The sequence below is a fragment of the Halichoerus grypus genome, chromosome 1 (genome assembly GCF_964656455.1).
Source record: "Halichoerus grypus chromosome 1, mHalGry1.hap1.1, whole genome shotgun sequence".
Lineage (NCBI taxonomy): Eukaryota > Metazoa > Chordata > Mammalia > Carnivora > Phocidae > Halichoerus > Halichoerus grypus.
Window position 1 is genome coordinate 54,805,930 of NC_135712.1, and position 20,493 is coordinate 54,826,422.

The window sequence follows — 20,493 nt, forward strand, 5'->3', positions numbered from 1 at the left end:
AATTGATAATCATACAAAGAAGTATAAATCAGTGACTCTAAAAGAAAAAAAAAAAACAAGAAATAAAGGTTCTCATTAAGGAACTTGGGGAAGCTTCCCAAGGATAGAGCATTTGAGCTAAAATCTGAAGGAGGGTAATTCTGGGTAGAGAGGAGAAGAAAAATCTTTTCTAGGAGTGGGTATAGCAGAGCAAAGGCCTGGGTCACAAGGAAGCATGGTGAGTGAAGAGAAATCGAAAACACAAAGTGTCCAGGATGGTGAGGGCACAGGGGAAACAGCGTGGAAGAGGCTTGAGCTGCAAGCAGAGCTGGACCATGTCTGGCTCCCAGAGCCTCGTGTTCATGACCAGTGGAGGGTTTCCAATTCCAATGATCAACGTGTTACCTCTTGCCAACATGTGCCACTGGGCTTGGACTCCTTTCATGGGCAAAGGAATCATACTGATCAAAAGCTGGTTGCCCAGACCAGGAATTTCGGCTAATCAGGAATTTCAGCAGGAATTTGGACGGCAGAAGAGCTACACAAAATGCTGTGGTTCCCGAGAGTCAACTTCTATGTACTGGCATGTAGTCCTGCCTTTGGGTGACTAAGGGGGTGAACAAAACAGAGTATCTGAAAGGAGGCCTGGAGAGAAGTGATAACGCAGGAGTAACTGGTTGTTTTCTTTCCTCTTTATTTTAATATTCTTAGGAAAGTTTTACAGAGACAGATTTCAGACCATTATAACAAAGAATTTCCTAAGAGTGTGGCCCAAAGCTGGGGGGTTCTCAAGAAGGAAGACTGTTCTTGTGCTTGAGATGTCCGTGTATAGACTTGACAGATGGGTCAGAAGCCTCAAGCATAGATAGTGGATATTGAAATATACAGTAGCCAGTAAGTTTGCCATTCTTGATATATATATTTTCTTAAACCAGAACACTTATTGTGCAACTCATCATTGAAATCCTTTAGATGAACTGCATGCCACAGTAGCTGCCCTCTTGGGCTGAGGTGTGGTTCCTTCACGGAATCCAGGCCGGAATCTATGGCATACCATTTTTACATGCCTCACAAGACCGGTCCTGGTGGCATTTCATCTCTTAGCCTTGGCCCCCCAGGGACACCTTCTCTTCTGCTTCCACATTTGCTGCAGGTCCACTTCTAAAGGTGGTAGGCCTTCATGTGTGTCTTATTGTGACACTTTACAAATGATGATGGCCCCTTGGTCATCTCATTTCTGTGGCCAAGACCAAAGAGGCCAGAAGAGAAGGATCCATCCTTGATATTCTTTATTATGCTGTGAACATTCTCCTGCATATTGGGCAACATTTGTTGCCTCGGTGGGTATGAAACAACAAAACAGTAGACAAATGACCCCTGATTGTCAACAACCAAGGCAAAGATCCTTGAAGGACTCAAACAATAAAATTTTGTCCTAAACAAAATCTGGGGAATATTTGAGAATATATATGAAGAGCCAGGCTACAGTGCCCCCTATTAAATATTCTTTAGATTCTTTAGGAGGAGAAAATTTAATATAAAATAAAACTAGAAGCTAAGATTTCTGAAAATTGTCTGTGTTCTGACCATTTCGGGTACCTGATCCCTACCTGTAACCTGGTCCAAACCCAAACCAAACCCTTTTTTTTTTTTTAAGATTTTATTGATTTATTTGATGGAGAGATAAAACACAAGCAGGGGGAGAAGCAGGGAGAGGGAGAGGGAGAAGCAGGCTCCCTGCTGAGCAAGGAGCCCAATGCGGGGCTCAATCCCAGGACCCTGGGATCATGACCTGAGCTGAAGGCAGATGCCCAACCAACTGAGCCACCCAGGCGCCCCAAACCCAACTTAAACCTTGATAATAAAGGGAAAATAAAGAGCAGTGTAGCCCTCTGAAATCAACCCCCCTCCCTCATCCAGTTCTTGAGTAGAATCTAGGAAGATGCAAGGCCCATAATTTCCCCATGTGCTAAGGAGCAGTAGAGAAAACATAGTTTCCATGGCCCAAAGGGGGATGAAAGTAATATAATATATTTAATGCTCCTGGGAAGCACTTGGATGTGGCACAGAAACTTGAAGAGGCTTTTCTATCGGGACAAAAGGCCATAGCAGTGGTTTGGGTGAAGCAACAGTTGAAGACCAGAAGGGCAAGGTCATTGGTATGTGCTGTTCACTTGTATTAATTAGTTACTACAGACGTCCATTTCGATTTCTTGTGTCTGTGCCATTTTGATTTTTAGATATTTTCAATATATTTTGATGATTATCCCTGATCACTACAGAAGTCAACTTGATATATGACAATACACACCTGATTCCATCTTCCTATACTGTGGCACTCAATAAGTTTTCTAGACAGGTGAAAGAGAGAATGAAATAGCGCTCATAAATTGAGTTTGCATTTCCATTACCAGAAGAATGGCAATCCCAAATGGAATTTAAGTTCAGTTATAGAAAAATAATGTTGCACTCCCTACACACCTTATGGTGTGGACTGAGTCATATATATGCATGAACATTTTATACACGTGTACACACACACACACATATGCACACCCTAGAATCTGTAGCAACGTGTGGTAATGGCCATCTCTGTGGATTCACTTCTTGTGACACCTGTCAATAGGAGACAGGAAGTACTAAATCAGAACTTTCTCATCTAAAACAAAAATCTCTTCCCCTTCGGAGAGGAAAAATTACTTAACTGAAAGCAAAATAAATTCATAATATAAATATAGAGAAGTGACAATTAAAAAACACTGAGGCCAATCAACTTAAGAATTCTCCTGATAAATATCATCTGGGTGTCAGGATCAGCAAGGATGTTGTTGGTTTTATACAATGTTTCCACAAAGTCACAGCCCAATTCTCACAGGCATCTCAAGCCTAATGAACTGCTCACTAGAGCAGAACAGCCTAAATGCAATCCTTTTAAAAATCAACTGGAGTCCCTTCAAGTCACTGAACATTGGCAAGTTGTGCCCTGCCTCAGAGCCTGGCTGTCAGAACCGTTTCAACTAAAATACATCACCGAAGCAGGTACACACATGTCTTTGTCCACATCTGGTTGGTCCCTGATGCATGCTTCCACTGTACTTCATATTTATTCTCTTACAGTTAAGTGCTGGGGAAAGAAGTAGGAGAAGAAGCTGTAAAAGTTAAAATAGGAGGCATTTGGTGAGGTTGGTATTTCAGGAGTACAGGCTGGTTGGTAGTGAGGGGGCCACAGAAAGTTGCATTCCTCCGTCTTGCTAATTTCACATTCAAGTTATTGACTTTGTCCTTGGAGACCACATTGTAGGGGGCAGGGCTAGGAATAAAACCCAAGTCTTTTGACTTCAAATGAAGGTAATTGCTACTCCATCAAACTGCCTTTAATCATGTTGTGCAATGTGGGATGCTGGAACTATTTTGGGAAGCCAAATAAAATGGAAACCTCACTCTGCCTGGTACATGTTTTTTCACCAAATGAACTGAGAACACAAGGACAGTGGGTAAGATTAACTCAGTGGATGGCAAATCAATAAACCTACAAATAACTGAAAGGACAGAGAAGAGAAATTCTAATTACAGGGATTAGTGTCCAAAGAGGGGCAGGAACTTGAAAAAAATTATGTTATAACTATTAATTCCAAGTTTGTACTAAAGTATTGTTTGTTCTTTTTTTTAAGATTTTTTTATTCGTTTGAAAGGGAGAGAGACTGAGAGAGCACAAGCAGGGGGAGAGGCAGAGGCAGAGGGAGAAGCAGGCTCCCCGCTGGGCTGGGAGCCTGACGTGGAAATCATGACCTGAGCGGAAGGCAGATGCTTAACCATCTGAGCCACTCAGGCCCCCCAGTTTGTTCATTCTTATACTTAGTTTCCCTTTTCCTCAGTCTCCCTCCTTCATATAGATACATTTTTAAATTCAATGCAGCTTTGATCTAGCTGGAGATAGCATCAGATTCCACAGGCTAAGGGCTCAGTCATACAAGGCCGCCCTCACCCCCATTCAGATCCCAGTTGCAAACCCCAGGCTGTTACCTGACTGCCTACACATGGGAGATTTCAATGACCACTCCCTAGGTTAAATTAATTCGCTAGAGTCCCTTACAGAACTCAGGAAATACTTGCTTACATTTACCAGTTTCAACAGCCAGATGAAGAGAGGAGTAGGGCAAGTGTTCCACAAAGGAGCTTCTGTCCTGGTGGAGTTTGGGGCCCGGCTTGGTGGCACTCTGGAATGTTCTGGTTCCTCAAGCATGTAGCTCTCTGTAGAAGGCCCAAAATGCCGTGATCTTGGGTTTTTATGGAGGTTCCATTAAATAGTCATGACTGACTAAGTCACTGGCCATTGGCTGATTCAGTCTCCAGCCCCTCTCCCCTCCCCGGATGTGGGGCATGGGGGCGGGGGGGACTGAAAGTTCCAACCCTTTAATCATGTGGTTAGTCCTCCTGGTGACCAGCCCCCCCACCCTTGAGTGGGATCCAAAAGTTGCCTTTATTAATAGCAAGACATTCATTTCACCTTTGTGGCTCTGAAGCATCTTCAGGAGCTGTGAATGAAGACCAAATATATCTGAGAAATATATTTGGGTCATTTGAATGGCCAAATATATATTTTTTTATAAATCATTCTATCGCAAATCATAATAAAGCCTTCTTCACATAGTTTCTGTGATGATCAAATAGATGACAAGTGAGAAGGTTCTTTTTTTAATTGGAATGCCCTATACAAATGCTATCACTTGTTGCTGATTTGAATTGAATCAATTCCCTTTCAAGGAATTAATTTTGTCTTCATGGAGAAGAGAAGCACTGAGATCAGTGTGTGCCTTTTTATGGCCCTTTGATAGTCATGGGAAGTCTTGTTAAAGATGTGATAGACATCTTTATCTACATCTATGAGTACATACGCATCAACATATCTCTATATCTATATGGAACCTAGCATCTCTATGACCTATTCTGACAGTCACTCAAGAAAGATTTCTATGCAGGGGAAAAGGTCAGGATAATAAACAGGGTGACGACTTGTTAACAAGTTGTTAACACCTTTTTACTGCAAGGCCTTTATCCCAGTGGGGAACCCAATTTTAATGAATTAGGCTATGTTCTATAGAGACTTATTTTTGCCCAGGTTACAAGGAGGCTTAGCACCTAGAAGTGGCTGTAAACTCAAATGCGCAGAAAGGCTAGGCAGATGGTTTTGATTAGTGAAACTGTCTGCACATATTAAGAGAGTGGTGAAAACCAGGACAAACCAAAAAGCACATTTCTTGTAGAGCACACAGCATCTATTCAACAGTGGCTGATTGATTGCTGTCCAATATTTCCCCAATCTTCCAACTTTTCAAGAGAAGATAAAAATCCAGATTTTTATGATTTTATTTCGATTTTTAAAATATACCATGAATACCATAAATAATTGAATCTAGCCCATGAACTTCTTTGGAATTCATGGCCTACTACCAACTCATACAGAGCTCCTTTCTTGACCATTTTCTATAAGGTCATGATTAAATCTTAGTTCTTTGTGTTTTAAGACCCGCTCCCCCCCATGGTGAAAGAAGGCCTGTCTAGGAGGAGTCAGCATGCAGGCTGCCCATCAACTGAGTCAGCGGCACCAACCTTGGGCTACACATTGGAATCACCTGGAGAGCTTTAAAAATACTGAACCCTGGGTCCCAATCCCAGAGATTCGAAATCAGTTTATAGCCTGGGCAGCGGAACTTTGAACAGCTTCCCAGGAGATTCTAATATGCAGCCGGGTTGTGGTCACTAAAGTGATGGGAAATTGAGGGTTTGCCCAGAGCGGTGATTTTTGGTCACCTGCTAGGAGTACATTCTTCAGCCTGCAGTGGGAAAGTGCTGACATCTCATGGGAATCACATCAGCAGTGGAAATAGTCTTAAGCACTTACAGATTAAAATCCTAAATAGAAAAGGATTTCTACAGTGTTTTTAGATTATAAACTTCTCTTATTTTTCAGGCAGTGCTTAAGATTTACATAGATTCTGCAAGTTTTTGTTTCTATAATACTTCATAAAAGGTGTTTTACCTTACTTTGTCATACACTTAGCTCTCTCAAGGAGAGGCAGCTGGACACTGCCATGCATATATGGAGTAAGGCCAGGACTTTTGTAACTTCACTATGCTATTCTCGTCTACCCAGCTTTTCTTCCCTTTTGGAAACAGAACTCCTCTCTGCTGAAGGGAACCCATTCTTTTTTTTTTTTTAATTCCAGAACAGTTAACATACAGTGTTATATTAGTTTCAGGTGTACAATATAGTGATTCAACAGTTCCATACGTTATTCAGTGCTCATCAAGATAAGTGTACTCTTAATCCCCTTCACCTATTTCACCCATCCCCCACCCACCTCTGGTAACTGTTTTCTATAGTTAAGAGTCAGTTTCTTGGTTTGTCTCTCTCTCTCTTTTTTTTTTTTACTTTGTTCATTTATTTTGTTTCTTAAATTCCACATACGAGTGAAATCACATGGTATTTGTCTTTCTCCCACTGGCTTATTTCGCTTAGCATTATGCTCTCTAGATCCATCCATGTTATCTTGCAAATGGCGAGATTTCATTCTTTTTTTATGGCCGAATAATATTCCACATCTTCTTTATCCATCATCTATCAATGGACACTTGGGCTGCTTCCATAATTTGGCTTTTGTAAATAATGCTGCAATAAACATAGAGGTGCATATATCCCTTCAAATTAGTGTTTTCATATTCTTTGTGTAAATACCCAGGCAACAGACACATGAAAAGATGCTCGATATCACTCATCAACAGGAAAATGCAAACCAAAACCACAATGAGATATCACCTTATACCTGTCAGAATGGATAAAATCAACAACTCAAGAAACAAGTGTTGGCGAGAATGTGGAGGAAAAGGAACCCTTGTGCACTGTTGGTGGGAATGCAAACTGGTGCAGCCACTGTGAAAGAGAGTATGGAGGTTCCTCATAAAATTAAAAATAGAACTATCCTACAATTCAGCGATCACACTGTAGGGAACCCATTCTTAAGATTCAGATGAGGCTGGTGATGGTCCCTCCCCCAACCCCACTGCCTGCCCTTCAGTATATACCAATTCAAAAAAGGTCAGTCAAGTCCTCCATCCGCGTGTCCACAGTGATTGGTGCAGGAAATGACCCAAGCAGGAAAGTCAGTCTTCCCTCAGATTTGATATATGGCTACTAAGGGGAGAGGGGAGGGAGACAAGGAGGGAGAGAGAGAGAGACCCTCTTCCTCTGGAATGGAGAATTGTAAGAATAATTTAGGTTAAATTCACTCGTGGCCATCTATCCCAGCCTCAGGGAATGTATAGGGAATGTACAGAGACAAGCAGAGATAAGAGATCCAGAGAGCTGATAACATCCTTTGAGCCCTGTATTTAGCTGTCTGCATGTTTATGTGAAGAGTAGATTCCCTTTTCGACTGCAGCTATTTTGAGCTAGGTTTCTGCTGTTGACTACCACATTGGAATTAATCCACATCCTCTACTCCTAAACAGAGTCAGCATAAGCAGAGTCATCAATTTACTCTACACCATGATACACACACCTGCTAAAATGGGACTTGGTTTAGAAGACACAAAGACAAGCTTTATTTTCCACACCAGATTAAAATATTATCAGAAGTGAATACTCCAAGTGGAAAAATAGGCTGTACACCCGTCAGATAAGACGGTAAATCTGGAGGGATCCAAGCTCTGATCAGGCCCAGCTTTACCTGATATTCAGGACCTGGGAGAGGAGCTCAGGGAGCCTAAACAGAGGCAGATATATACCCAATATGTTCTTGGTATAGTCCCTACCTTGCACAGCTAGTTCTCCTCAAGCTGACCTATAAATTCATTGTAATTCTAATGGAAAATCCCAACGGTGATTTTGCAGAAATTGGCAAGCTGTTGTTACGTTTTGTATGGGAACGCCAAGGGTCAAGAATAGCTGAGACAATTGCAAAGAAGGCAGATGCCAGATACCAAGACTATTGTAACACCGTAATCATTAAGGGAGTATGGAGTCAATGCAGGGATAGACAGAGCAATGAAACACAACAGAGCATCCATCTTTTTTTTTTTTTCCTTTTGGAACTAATTTTAAATGTACGGAAAAGTTACAAAAATAAAAGAATTCTCTTGTATCTGTTATCCCATTTCCCCTAATATTACCATCTTATGATTGAGTTTTAAAAGAAAATTTAAATTTGATATGTGCAACTGTTTCTAAGTTTTGTTTTAATTTGTGGTGGGCTTTTATTTTTCCGTTAGTTGTGACTTTGAAAAGTCTTTTTTGTGTTTGTTAATTAGTAATCAGTTGTACTTGTGCCTTTGTAAATTTTCTATCCTGATAAAGCCCCCATTTTTGGAGTCTTGGTTTTTTGTTTTTTGTTTTTTGTAAATTCGTCTGAACTTTTATCTTTTAGATCTTTGTCACACTTGTACAAATAAATTCAACTTATTATTTGCCTTTCAGTTTTGATTCAAAAGTTTAGGTGTTTTGTTTTTTTGTTTTTTTGTTTTAGATTTTTAAGTATTTAAAGATCTACTCATATTTTGAGAAGCATTTTGCTCTCAGTGATGGCATATCATTCCACTCTTTGAGAATATCTTTTGAATTCTGAAAAGAGCCAGAAATCATTTGTAGTCAAGTCAAGTAACCAGAGTATAGATAAAAAAATATCATTTAGGTTACAAAAATGGACAAACCACAAAACAAAACCATCAGCCAGCTGTGATGATAATATGATGATAACATCACGATTTCCTTGTGTGATCAAGAAACTGCTTAAAAGTCAATTTCAAAAGCATTTTTTTAAAATGGCAGCTTCAGTTGGATGATATGAGTTCCCATGGAAACTAATTCGAAGGATAATAAAAATTATTTTCCCTTTATAACCTTTATGACATACTAAAGGGACACGTGGACTTGGGAAAGACAGCAAAGAGACGGAAGAGAGCTCTGTTGGCTCCATCACGATTGAGAAGCATATTCATTGGCAAGTTTCACAGTTCCTCTATTCATTCAAGAAATAGTTGTTGAGCACTTACTGTGTGGCAGGCTCTGTCTTCAGTGTTGTATGTTAATACACCAAGCAGCCAAAAATCTTGGCCTTGTGGAATTTGTGTCCTAATGGGGAGAGGCAAAGAAAAAACAAGCAGTAACAGAGCAGGTTGGAAGATGATAGGACTATGGGATAAATTTAAGCAGAAAAGGGGCCTTGGGAGTGTGGGGGCAGAGGGAAGGGACATTTCTGATGTTAAATAGGTTGTGGGGAAGACCTCACTGAGAAGGTAACAATTGAGCAACAGCTTGAAGGAGGTGAAAGTAACAGCCATGTTGACATCTGGGGTAAAGCCTCCCAGGCAGACAGAACAGCAAGAAAGACGTCCCAGTGGAGGGCTGGTGGCTGGTGTGTTTTAGAAAGAGAAAAGGGGGGGGGGCGCGTCTGGGTGACTCAGTCGTTAAGCGTCTGCCTTCAGCTCGGGTTATGATCCCGGGGTCCTGGGATCGAGCCCCGCATCGGGCTCCCTGCTTGGCGGGAAGCCTGCTTCTCCCTCTCCTACTCCCCCTGCTTGTGTTCCCTCTCTCGCTGTGTCTCTCTCTGTCAAATAAATAAATAAAATCTTTAAAAAAAAAGAAAAAGAAAGAAAGAGAAAAGGGGCCATCATGGCTGAAATGGTGTGAGTAGGGAAGAGTAGCAGCAGACGAGGTGAGAAAGATGAGGAGAGAGGAGAGGGGCAGATGAGGTAAGGATCCCATTGGGGGTTGGAATGACAGGATCTATCCTTATGCATTAGTTGGATCCCTCTGGTTGCTCTCCTGAGAGCAGACTGTGGAGGGACAGGCATGGAAGCAGGGAGACTAGTTAGGAGGTTGCTATAATAATCCAGGGTAGAGACAATGGCAGCCGAGAGCAGGCTGGTAGTGTGGGGGATGATAGTTTGGTAGAGAAAGAAGTCAAGTTCTGGATATATTTTTACTTAATATTCTCATGTATATTGTTCTAAATAATACAGATTAAATGATGATCATAATATCTAAATTACATTAATGAGTTATTAGTTTTTATATTATCTGTACTATAGTATAGTTTTTTATATATTTCTTAAAATGCTCATGAAAAGTGTACATGTTATAGAAATGTAAAGTTTCTGAGCAAAAAGAATGAACATACATGCTGGAGCAGCAACCAAGTATGCAGTCTCATTAGAAGATTTTTTTTGCCTGAAAATGGATGAGGGCTCATTGTCATGTTAAGAGCATGAAGAAAATCTTAAGGTCTGTATAACTGACAGTTTGAGGGTCCATTTCCTGTGGGCACTTTAAAGATTTTGCCCATTCAGAGATAATAGTTTATAGATAATTGTTTTCCCAGACCTCATTAGAGGGCCAATTAAACGTGACTTGAGAACTGAGAGATTAAAGTGTCTGGGACAAGAATGTAGCCTCCCTCTGGGTCAGAATGGAAACCAATCCTTAAGAAATAACCTTAGCTCCATGTATCTAAGCTTTGAAAAATGCAAAACGTTAAGGGAACAAACATGTACTAAGTATGTAACATGCCAGGCACAGTGCTAGGTGCTTACATATGTTATCTCATGTCATGTCATGTGCAAACTCAGACTTACTGGAGTAAATGATTTATCAAGGTTAATACAGTTGAGTGAGTGATGGAGGCAAGAATTAAAATAGTGTGCGTGTGTACAAGTCTGTGACCTTTTTGCTATATCTCACGAATGAAGTATGCACGCGTAACTCTAGGTAACTCAAAAGGTCAATGCTAGGAGAAAGAGTATAGATGGACACTGGCCTTTTTCAGGGTGACCCTAGAGAAGGGTCTCTCATAAAAGACATGTGAATGGCTGTGGTTTTTATACCTGGCCATGCATTAGAATCACCAGGGATGGGGCGCCTGGGTAGCTCAGATGGTTAAGCATCTGCCTTCGGCTCGGGTCATGATCCCGGGGTCCTTGCTGGGCGGGGAGTCTACTTCTCCCTCTGCCCCTCCCCCACCCCCCGGCTCATGCTCTCTCTCTCTCTCATGCTCTCTTTCTCTCTCAAATAAATAAACAACAAAAAAAAAAAAAAAAAAAGAATTACCAGGGATATAAATTTTTTTATTCTGAAAGACTTTCAAGTGACTTCCAAGTAGGAAGTCTATCATTAGCCCACTGTTCTATGCATGATGAAGAACCACCCAGAATGAAGGGTAGGGACAAAAAGTAACAACTGGAGACAACATAGAGCTTATAGGTAGCAACCTGAAACTCATTGGCCATGAGTAAAAAAAAAAAAAAATCTGGACTTCATGCAATTTGTATCAAATACAGTTTGTTCCATAAATTTTGTTTCTAAGTAACTAATAATCTTTTTGAGGTACTGAGGTGTCATTCCCTGCATTATGGAGGTTTCATGGAATCAAAAAAAAAAAAATGGAGTTGGAAGGGACCTCAGAGATTTGTCCCCTCTCTGGAGAGCTGAGGAGGCCAAGACCCAGAGGGGCAAATGTCTTGTTGGAGGTCCCAAGAATCCACACGTGGTCTCAGTCCAGCATTGACTCCATCAAGCAATTCTGCCTCCCTAAATATCTTTCTCAATGTTGTCAGTCATCCTACTGATAAAACTTGGTTTTCTTTTTTTTTTTAATTTTTTTATTGTTATGTTAATCCCCATACATTACATCATTAGTTTTATATATAGTGTTCCATGATTCATTGTTTGTGCATAACACCCAGTGCTCCATGCAGAACGTGCCCTCCTCAATACCCATCACCAGGCTAACCCATCCTCCCACCCCCCACCCCTAAAACTTGGTTTTCTCTGGCTTTTATTTGAATGTCCAATTTTGCTTACCTACAGCTGTCCCCAGAAAAAACTCTAAGTATTAAAAAAGCTATTCCCTGTCCACACAGTTTTAATGATTTAGATTTCTTCAGCAAGCATAAGACCCTAGCTTGGTTTTAAATGTCAAGACTTGTCTGTATTTCATTTTCATGTTTAAAGGTTATTCTAATATAAATGGGGGCTGGAGGGTAGGCAGAGCAGCAGGCTCTCTCCAGCCCTCATGTTGTTTCTTTAATGTCCTAATCCTTCCTTTAGGTCTCTTCATTTTGCCCATTACATTTGTGCCAACACATTTTGGAAAGAAAAATAAAGGAAATATTTGCCCCAGTTAAACCATTCTCCTGCCCCCACGGCGTACCCTTGTGATCTAAACCCAGTTCTCTACCAGCAGATGTTTCTCTAGGTGGAATGTTCTGTGTCCCTGCCAGAAAGAGCCAAGGCTTAATTGAAGGAGCAGCTGGTCACCAGCCACTGATGTGAGGAGAAAGAAATCATATTAGAGCTTGTTCTTATCTGGACCAGCTGCCATTCATTTCTTTTCCTCTTTTTCTTCCTCTATTTCTCAAGACTTTGGACCAAAGATGCAGGCCATCTTCCTGGTGCATCTTCAAATCTGTAGAGAGATGTAATATGACTTTAATCTCTTTGGGGGGAGGGGTGTCATATTTATAAGGTTAAGATGATCAAATCTTTTAATACTTTCCATCCTTATCTCTTTTTAAAATAGTGTCTTTCCTTCAAAGCATCAAGGCATTGTAGGAACAAAGAGAAAAATGTGTTGGAGGATGTTGGTTCTCATTAGATGGTTACAATTTTGGTTGGATTGCTGCCTTTTGGTAAATGGGAGTGATAGTCTAGGCATTAACCTAAGGTTGTTGAGGTTCTTCACACACTAGGCCCTCCTTGTCATAAAATTCCTTACTTGAAATTTTACTGTAAAATCATTGGGAGGAAACACATGGAATTCCGTTTAAATTAAAAAAAAAAAAAACTACCTGAAAAATTAAAAAAAAAAAGTCACTGGGCAGTAGGCTCTACTTAAAGCTTATCATCTGAAGGAGGAAGGAATTTATTTTAAAATCTCTAGTTCATTCAAGTAATATGACTCCGTATGTAGATTAGGACTATTTCCTGGACCAGGCTCATGGTGCTAAGCTGCAGAGGAAAGCATGGAGAAGGAACATGACCTTGGGGAGACTGACCTTAAGAGATGGAGACTTGAGGGGGGTGCCTGGGTGGCTCAGTCGGTTAAGTCTCCCTCTTGATTTCGGCTCGGCTTGAGAAAGACATTGGAGGAGTGAAAAAGCAAAGGGAGGACACTGAAGAAGGAACACAGAAATGGCTGGAAGCAGCTACCCTCCTAGGCTGGAAGAACAAAGGGAAAATGTTGGAGTTATTAGGACATAGAAGGTTGGAAGGGGGCACTGGGACCCAGTTTTCTATGGAAAGGACACTAGGTGCCTCAGAGGAGTGTGGGGGGTGGGGGATGAAATCAACTGCCACCTGCCAGGATGGGGCTGTTGCTGGGGCAAGACTGTCATGATGTTTTCCTTTTCCCTTCTGCTGCTAGGAAGCTCAGAGTCCACTGTCAGCAAGTGAGTAGAACTTTGTGTCATTATGGTTGCGGTGATTTTTTTTTTTTTTTTTACTTTATTGGCAATACTTTTATTTCAACATATATTGTGCACTTCTTTGCAAATTTCCTCAAAATCTTTTGGAAAACCACTGAATATTTCTACGTCCATCTAGACTACCTTCATGTGCATCTTCATCTATACATTCATCTAAAACTTCTCTACCTCCATTTATACTTCATTTCTACTGCCACATACGTCCCATCTATACCTCTATCCAGATTTTTATCCGCATCAGTAACCATGAGGGAGACAGGGCCATCCAAGTCTGTCTTTGTAGTTTCAGTTGTGTGTGTTTAGCCCAAAATCTGAATATGAAAGCATAATTAGGAAGGTCTTAACATGAAGATAGCTCCCATCTGCTCTTCAGCCTCCACTGTGTTTCCATGAGAAAGCCTTGCATTGACAGATGTACTAATGGGCCTGTGATATAGAACCCAAAACTTAAAAAGTTCTAACCCATCAAGAAATCTCATTCATCATTTCATTTTTTGGAAAGGATATAAAAAATGAAATGTCAGAGCTATAATGTCAGGACCGTTTAAAATGTCAAGTGCTTGTTGTTGCATAGCCTGGCTGTCTCCTCTTCTGATCAAACCCCCAACTGGCATAATAATTATAGATGATGCATCACATTTTCATGCACAACTGGACCCAGATTTATAACAAATCAGCAGAAACGTTCTCATTGCCCTGCCTGAAATTTTCTCCTTTTACTATATAGCTTAAGACTTTTCCTTTGGAGCAGAACATTATTACTGATTCAAGACAGGATTCAGGGTAAAGAATAAGGGAAAAAAAGGAAGAAGAAAGTTTCTCCATAGACCAGAACTCGGTCATTTATAATACAGAGATACAACAGGAGCCAAGAGACAGCAAACACATTTGCCAAACGCCATGTTAAGAAGAATATTAAAGTATGGAGACACTGCCCAGATCATCCAGTTCTATTTCAGGACTCAGATTAATTTAGGTGTGCAAGGAAACATATATGTGAGCTCTATTTTGAACAGATATGGAGACAGTCCTTCAGGTTAATCATGTTTTAATCTGCAGAGAAAGTACTAATATATAGACAGAAAAGCAACAATTCTTTTGTCTGTGATCTTTATGGAAGTCTTCATGGGACTTAAGTGATGTATTCACAAGCCAATACCAATTATAATAAAAACCTGAAATCAATAGCATGTATGTGGGAGAATTTCATTTCTTCTCAACTGAAAGTCTTGTATCCACTGGAAGTCAGAAAAGGCATTCTCACGGCTCACGGCTGCTTCATTTCCCCCTTCCCTAGATCAGTCTTCTCACATGGTTTGAAGGAAGCCTCCCTTCTGTGTCTGACTGTTTCTCATTATAAATTACTTTCAGTACATTGGAAAAGTCAAAGCCCTTGGAAACAATCTCCAGAAGATCCTGATCTTTTTCTGTGCCATTGATAAATTCTTCTAAAGTCAATTCTCCTAGAAAATAATAAATGAACAATTAACAAGAGGCTTTGTTCATACCAATCACTGGTGTATACAATATATTCCCTGATACTTTTCTTGATATTCTTCTGACATTTTTTTTCACCTCAACCAGACTCTAAATTCTTTGAATATCCTTATATAGAAAAGCATTCAATGGTAGGGTTGCCAATGAAAATGTAGATGACAAAAGCAAACTATTTTTTTTTTTTAATAGAGAGAGAGGGAGGGAGAGAGTGCAAGTGGGGGTGGGGGGAGGGGCAGAGGGAGAGGGAGAGAGAGAATCTCAAGCAGACTCCATGGCCAGCACAGAGCCTGATGCGGGGCTGAGATCATGACCTGAGCCAAAATCAAGAGTCAGACGCTTAACCAACTTAACGACCCAGGTGCCCCAAATACAAACTATTTTTAAGTTGAGAACATCAGCAATGCATTTGTGTTCACATACACATTCACGTCTCTACATAGTATTGATTATTTGACCTTTAATCTTGTAGATATGACCAAGTGATAGGAGCATGAATATTGCTGATTTCTAAGATCAGGAGGAAATGACTATGTGCAAGGCTGTTTTCAATATTCTTCTCTCAGGAAATAATTTCAGGAACTGTCCAAAGCTGTGAGGAAGGTTAAACATTTTTTTTTTTTAAGATTTTATTTATTTATTTGAGAGAGTCAGAGACAGAGAGCACGAGCAGCGGGAGGGAGAAGGGCGAGCAGATTCCACACTGAGCGTGGAGCCTGACTCGCGGCTCAACCTCAGGACCCTGAGATCATGACCTGAGCCGAAACTCAGAGTCACACACTTAACCGACTGAGCTACCCAGGCACCCCTAAAAAGGTTAAGGATTTATTCATTCCATGTATAATTATTGGTCAGCCATTTTCTGATTTTTTTTTTTTTTAAGTAGGCTTCATGCCCAGCATGGGGCCCAATGTGGGACTTGAACTCATGACATTAAGATCAAGACCTGAGCCAAGATCAAGGGTTGGATGCTAACTGACTGAGCCACTCAGGCTCCCCTCTCATTTTTGATTCCCAGTTTCATCAGCTTGACTTAAGCCATGGGCCCATACGGGTGAGTCCAGTGCTATAAAACCATTGCCTTATACCCATGTACCATGGCTGCTATGTTTTGCCACTAGCATCATCCTACAAGATAACTTTTCAACATTTTGAGGGGATGGGGGGGTTCTCTGCTGACTCATTTGGATTGCAGTTATGAGCTTTATGGTACACGCTGGATAGCTAGTTTGTGTAAGCATACTCCAAATGCCCCCGTTAATCGCTATCTTGAAAATGTAGAGATCCCATCCTCCCTCTATATTCCCACCAAGCAGAATGTGCAGTGGAATGTGTTGTTTAGTGTTCAAGGTCAGGGGCTCTGGGGATGGCCAACCTGGAGTATCTCCCCTAAAACAGTGTCCAGGTGGCAGACCTCGGTTTCCTTGGAAGTGCTGTCCATGCAAGGAGGGGAGGGGCCACAGATAGTTGCTAGGTTAAATTGCTGTAACACTAAACTTGCTGCATATAGATGCCAAAAGCAGATGCTCTGTCCAGTTGGCCACTGCTAGATTCCCTGTACATAAGTTCCCCTGATAAACCTATGTCTTGCCCCACATCAGGCTCCCTGCTCAATGGGGAGTCTGCTTCTCCCTCTCCTTCTCCCTCTGCCCCTCCCCCCGCTCATGCTCACTTTCTCTCTCTCAAATAAATAAAATCTTAAAAATAATAATAATAATAACCTATGTTTTAATCGTTGTCTCCGGGTCTTTTCTTTGGCCTCACTGGACCACCACCCACCCTAGGCTTAGAGTCTGCTGGGACTTGGCTGCACATGAGTGTCTTCAAGTCAAGGGGTAGAGATGTAGTTCCTGATCTCAAAGCGACTGTACCAAATAGGTTTTGTGGCTAGGTAGAAGGGTAGCCAAAGACGAGTCAAGAACATTCAGAAACTAGAGAATGTACATCTGGGGCAGAAAGTCAGCAGGACCTGAAATACTTTTTAGCGGATAAAGTCAAATACACAAAACACCATGATAGTGATTCAAATATAAACAAGCATGAATCATCACATTCTCATAAGATACGTTCCCTTTGGTTTCAATGGCAAAATTCTAAAACATGTTTTTTACAGGGAAATTGAATCTTTGTTCCTTATGTTTTCCTTATGCCAAAAAAGTTTGTGCAAAACTCACAGGGTAGGCATGGAGTCATCCATGTCTCACAGGGAATGTATAACCATGGAATGAAAAAAAGAAAACTGAAAACTGAGAGAAAACTGCAAATGAGGAGTAGTAAGTGTGGGGCTGGGGATGGGCACATGGTGCAGAGTGGTGGGTCACAGAAACCATAAATAACAACAACAAAACAATCCTATGTTTTGCAAAGGGAAATCATAGCTGCTAAATTCCCCACGCAAAAGTTTTTCAAATTTCTAGGGGCTTCGCATGACCAAAAGAGAAATGAGAGTGCAGATTTGGGAACAGAAGTGGGTTTTGATCGCTCAGGTGTAACACTTGTCCGTTGTCACCAGTACTGCTAGAAGGAGCTGTGTCTGAGGGTGTGGAGGGTAGAGTCACCATGTCAGGTGAAAAGCAACATCAGTTACTGGTGTGGCAAAGAGAGAAAAGATGGAATTTCTTTAAAAAACATTTTTTCTAATTGGGATAGAATTGACATATAACATTGTTTCAGTTTAAGGTGTACAACATAATGATTAGATACATGTATATATTGCAACATCCATCACCTCACATAAATACACTTTACACTTTTTCTTTTTCTTGTGATGAGAACTTTTAAGTTCTACTCCCTTAGCAACTTAGAGGATGGAACTCTTCACTGTTGTTTTTTCACTTTTCTCAAAACCTGTGTGAACTCTGCATATTTGTTTTGTTTATGTTACCTAACCAGTTACCATAAAAAAAAATTCTTTTTGAAATTAAGCCAACTTCTACCTATAGCAACTTATAACTTTTACTATTTCTATTTAAAGTACTTACCTTGAAATTTTCCTCTTTTCCCTCTAGCACTTAGCATTCATTCATTTATTCATCAAACATGTATTAAGCCCCAGCTACAAGTGCCATTTCCTCCAACGCTGTGGTGCTGGAACGTGACAGGTGCTCAGAAAACGTGCTGACAAATTGCTTCCCTTTATCTGATGTTCTTAAACATTGTTTCCTAATCCCTTTTAATTTGTCTGTGGATTTATGCCCAAACAAATTAAAAGGATGGTTTCTGAATCTGTCTAGAAAGAATCGCCTATGCAGGTCTAGAAGCTTCCCCTCAAAAAATCTACCAGCAAAGAGCCAAAGCCAGTAAGAGGTGACTGAGCTGGAGATCACAGGGCTCAGAGGGATCTAAACCAATGGTTTGAGTTTGTATTATTTTGGTGTATATTTAAAGATACATTTCAGTATTTGTAGGGCATAATTCAGAAAGTATACAATTTTATTTTTATATGTTAAAATATACATATACTCACCATTTATATCTACATGATTTAGTGTTTTTTGTTGTTTGCAGACACCTTCTCTCCTCCTGGGGACCCTGAAGGTCAATGCTCTCCCATCACTCACTACCAATTTCAGCAACTTCATTGATGATAGAGGCTACCTGTGGATATTTTCTTTAGCCTTGTTTTTGCAATCTGGTTATCTTGTTGATATTCCTGGGTCCCGTATTTCTTCCCATTAACATCTTATATTACCTTTCATAACAAAACAAAAAATGACCTCCTACCCCCCCTCAAAAAAAAAAAAAAAGGCAAAATTTACTGTGCATGCTCACATTATCATTGTTGCTCTAAATTAGAACGTGGTGAAACAGTGTAGCGGCGCTGGGAAATTAGCAGAGACAGGAATGAGGGGTGGGTCTCAGGAGATGAGAATGACCAGATTTTCAAGGGCGGACGCCAGTGAAGATTTTACACGACACAGTTTTGTAGTCATAAGCAAGGTGGCACTAGCAGCATTTAGCAGCATTTTATAGTCGAGTTTTTAAGTGCAGGAGTTTCTTTTTTATACGAGAAAACCCGATTCCCCCTTCTCCCCTGGTAGTTCTGCTTCTCAGTTTGAGTCACTGTGACTTTCGTGGCTTTTCACAATGTTCCTTATGGGTAACTGCTCAATAAAGTGTCTTCATGTCCTGTCCCTGTTTTCTTTTACCCAAAATATCTGCCCAATAATCACCTCTTTCATTTCGTCTTTGGCCTTGTTCTGTCTCTCTTCACTTTCATGGTTTATTATTATGAGCTACTTAAGTCTCCCCTGCCCCTGCGCTATTTGGCACTAGCTTAAACTTGCCTGGACAGTTTCTGCACTTGATGTTGTGAACAGATTCTATAAATCTTCCTAAATCAGGTCAAGAATGACTCCTAGGCCGTGCATGGTAGAACATGGTTGCTATTCTTCCTGCAGGAAAGGCTGCAGAATTCCATGCTTAATCATTTATCCTGACTGGTCTTGCTCTCCTGCCTCTTTTCATTCTTCAGTAACATTGAATATTGAACTTCAATCTTCTGTCTTTGTGATTCTCTTCAAGTTTTTCTTCCTGATGCTTTTGTTCATAATATAAGGATAAAAATAGCTTGTTGAATTATTACCATAATACATGCTCGTGATATAAAACTTAAGCTCTACAAAAAAGTGTAATGAAATGAAAGAAGTCCCCTGTAACCTCTTTCTGTCCCCCCATTTCACTTTCCATTGGTAATTAACTCCTGCTAATCAATTGCACTTATATTTTGTGAAGTGGCAATGCATACGCACATATATGTTAATTTCCAAAATAGTCTAAACACCTTTCTTCCTACAGATAACATTGCATGTTGTGGGGCGCCTGGGTGGTTCAGTCAGTTGAGCTTCCGATTCTTGATTTCGGTTCAGGTCATGATCTCAGTGTCCTGGGATCGAGCCCTGCATTGGGCTCCCTGCTCAGTGAGGAGTCTGCTTGTCCCTCTCTCCCTCTGCCCCTTCCACCACTATTGTGTGTGCTCTCTCTCTCTCTCGCTCTCAAATAAATAAATCTTTAAAAAAAAAAACATTGTATGTTGTACTTGTTTCTTTTTTATATCTTCCTTCACTTTTCATAACATCTTCTTACCAGACACTCATTCATCTCACAACTATTCATAGAGTAAGTGCTATGTGTCAGGAAGTGTGAGCCTGCAAGAAATACCGAAGTACATAAAACAGAAATAGTTCTTGCCCTCATGGAGTTTGTAGATAATCATTTTTTTAATTTTCATAGCATTTATCCTATGCCTCTCTTTTGATTAATCTTCTAACTTTGATTTGCTAACTATCATGATAATCATGTATAGAATACTTCATAGCTGTTGCGTATTTTTTTGTTCCAACATATTTGATGTTGGTCATTCTTTTGTAAACAATTTGCAGTTAAATTGGGATGTTCATATATGTTCCTAAAGTTCTATCTTGTTGTGTTGTGATCTTCTTCATCTTTGGTTTCAATATTCACTGGATTATCAGATACCAATAGTAAGCTTTCTTTTCAGTTTGAAAAATAAGAAAAAAATATTGGCACATAGTCAACACTATT

At 40.4% G+C, this 20,493-nt stretch overlaps 1 protein-coding gene across 1 annotated transcript in view; it reads right to left on the minus strand.

Annotated features, from left to right (window-relative positions):
• Positions 1–14,177: 14,177 nt before the first annotated feature.
• The window catches only part of GUCA1C (guanylate cyclase activator 1C), a 32,489-nt gene continuing 26,173 nt past the window's right edge, over positions 14,178–20,493 (minus strand). Inside the window, 2 exon segments of the mRNA XM_036120547.2 lie at positions 14,178–14,787; positions 14,790–14,918. Of these exon segments, the coding sequence (XP_035976440.2) occupies positions 14,723–14,787; positions 14,790–14,918 (194 nt within the window). The 3' untranslated portion in view covers positions 14,178–14,722.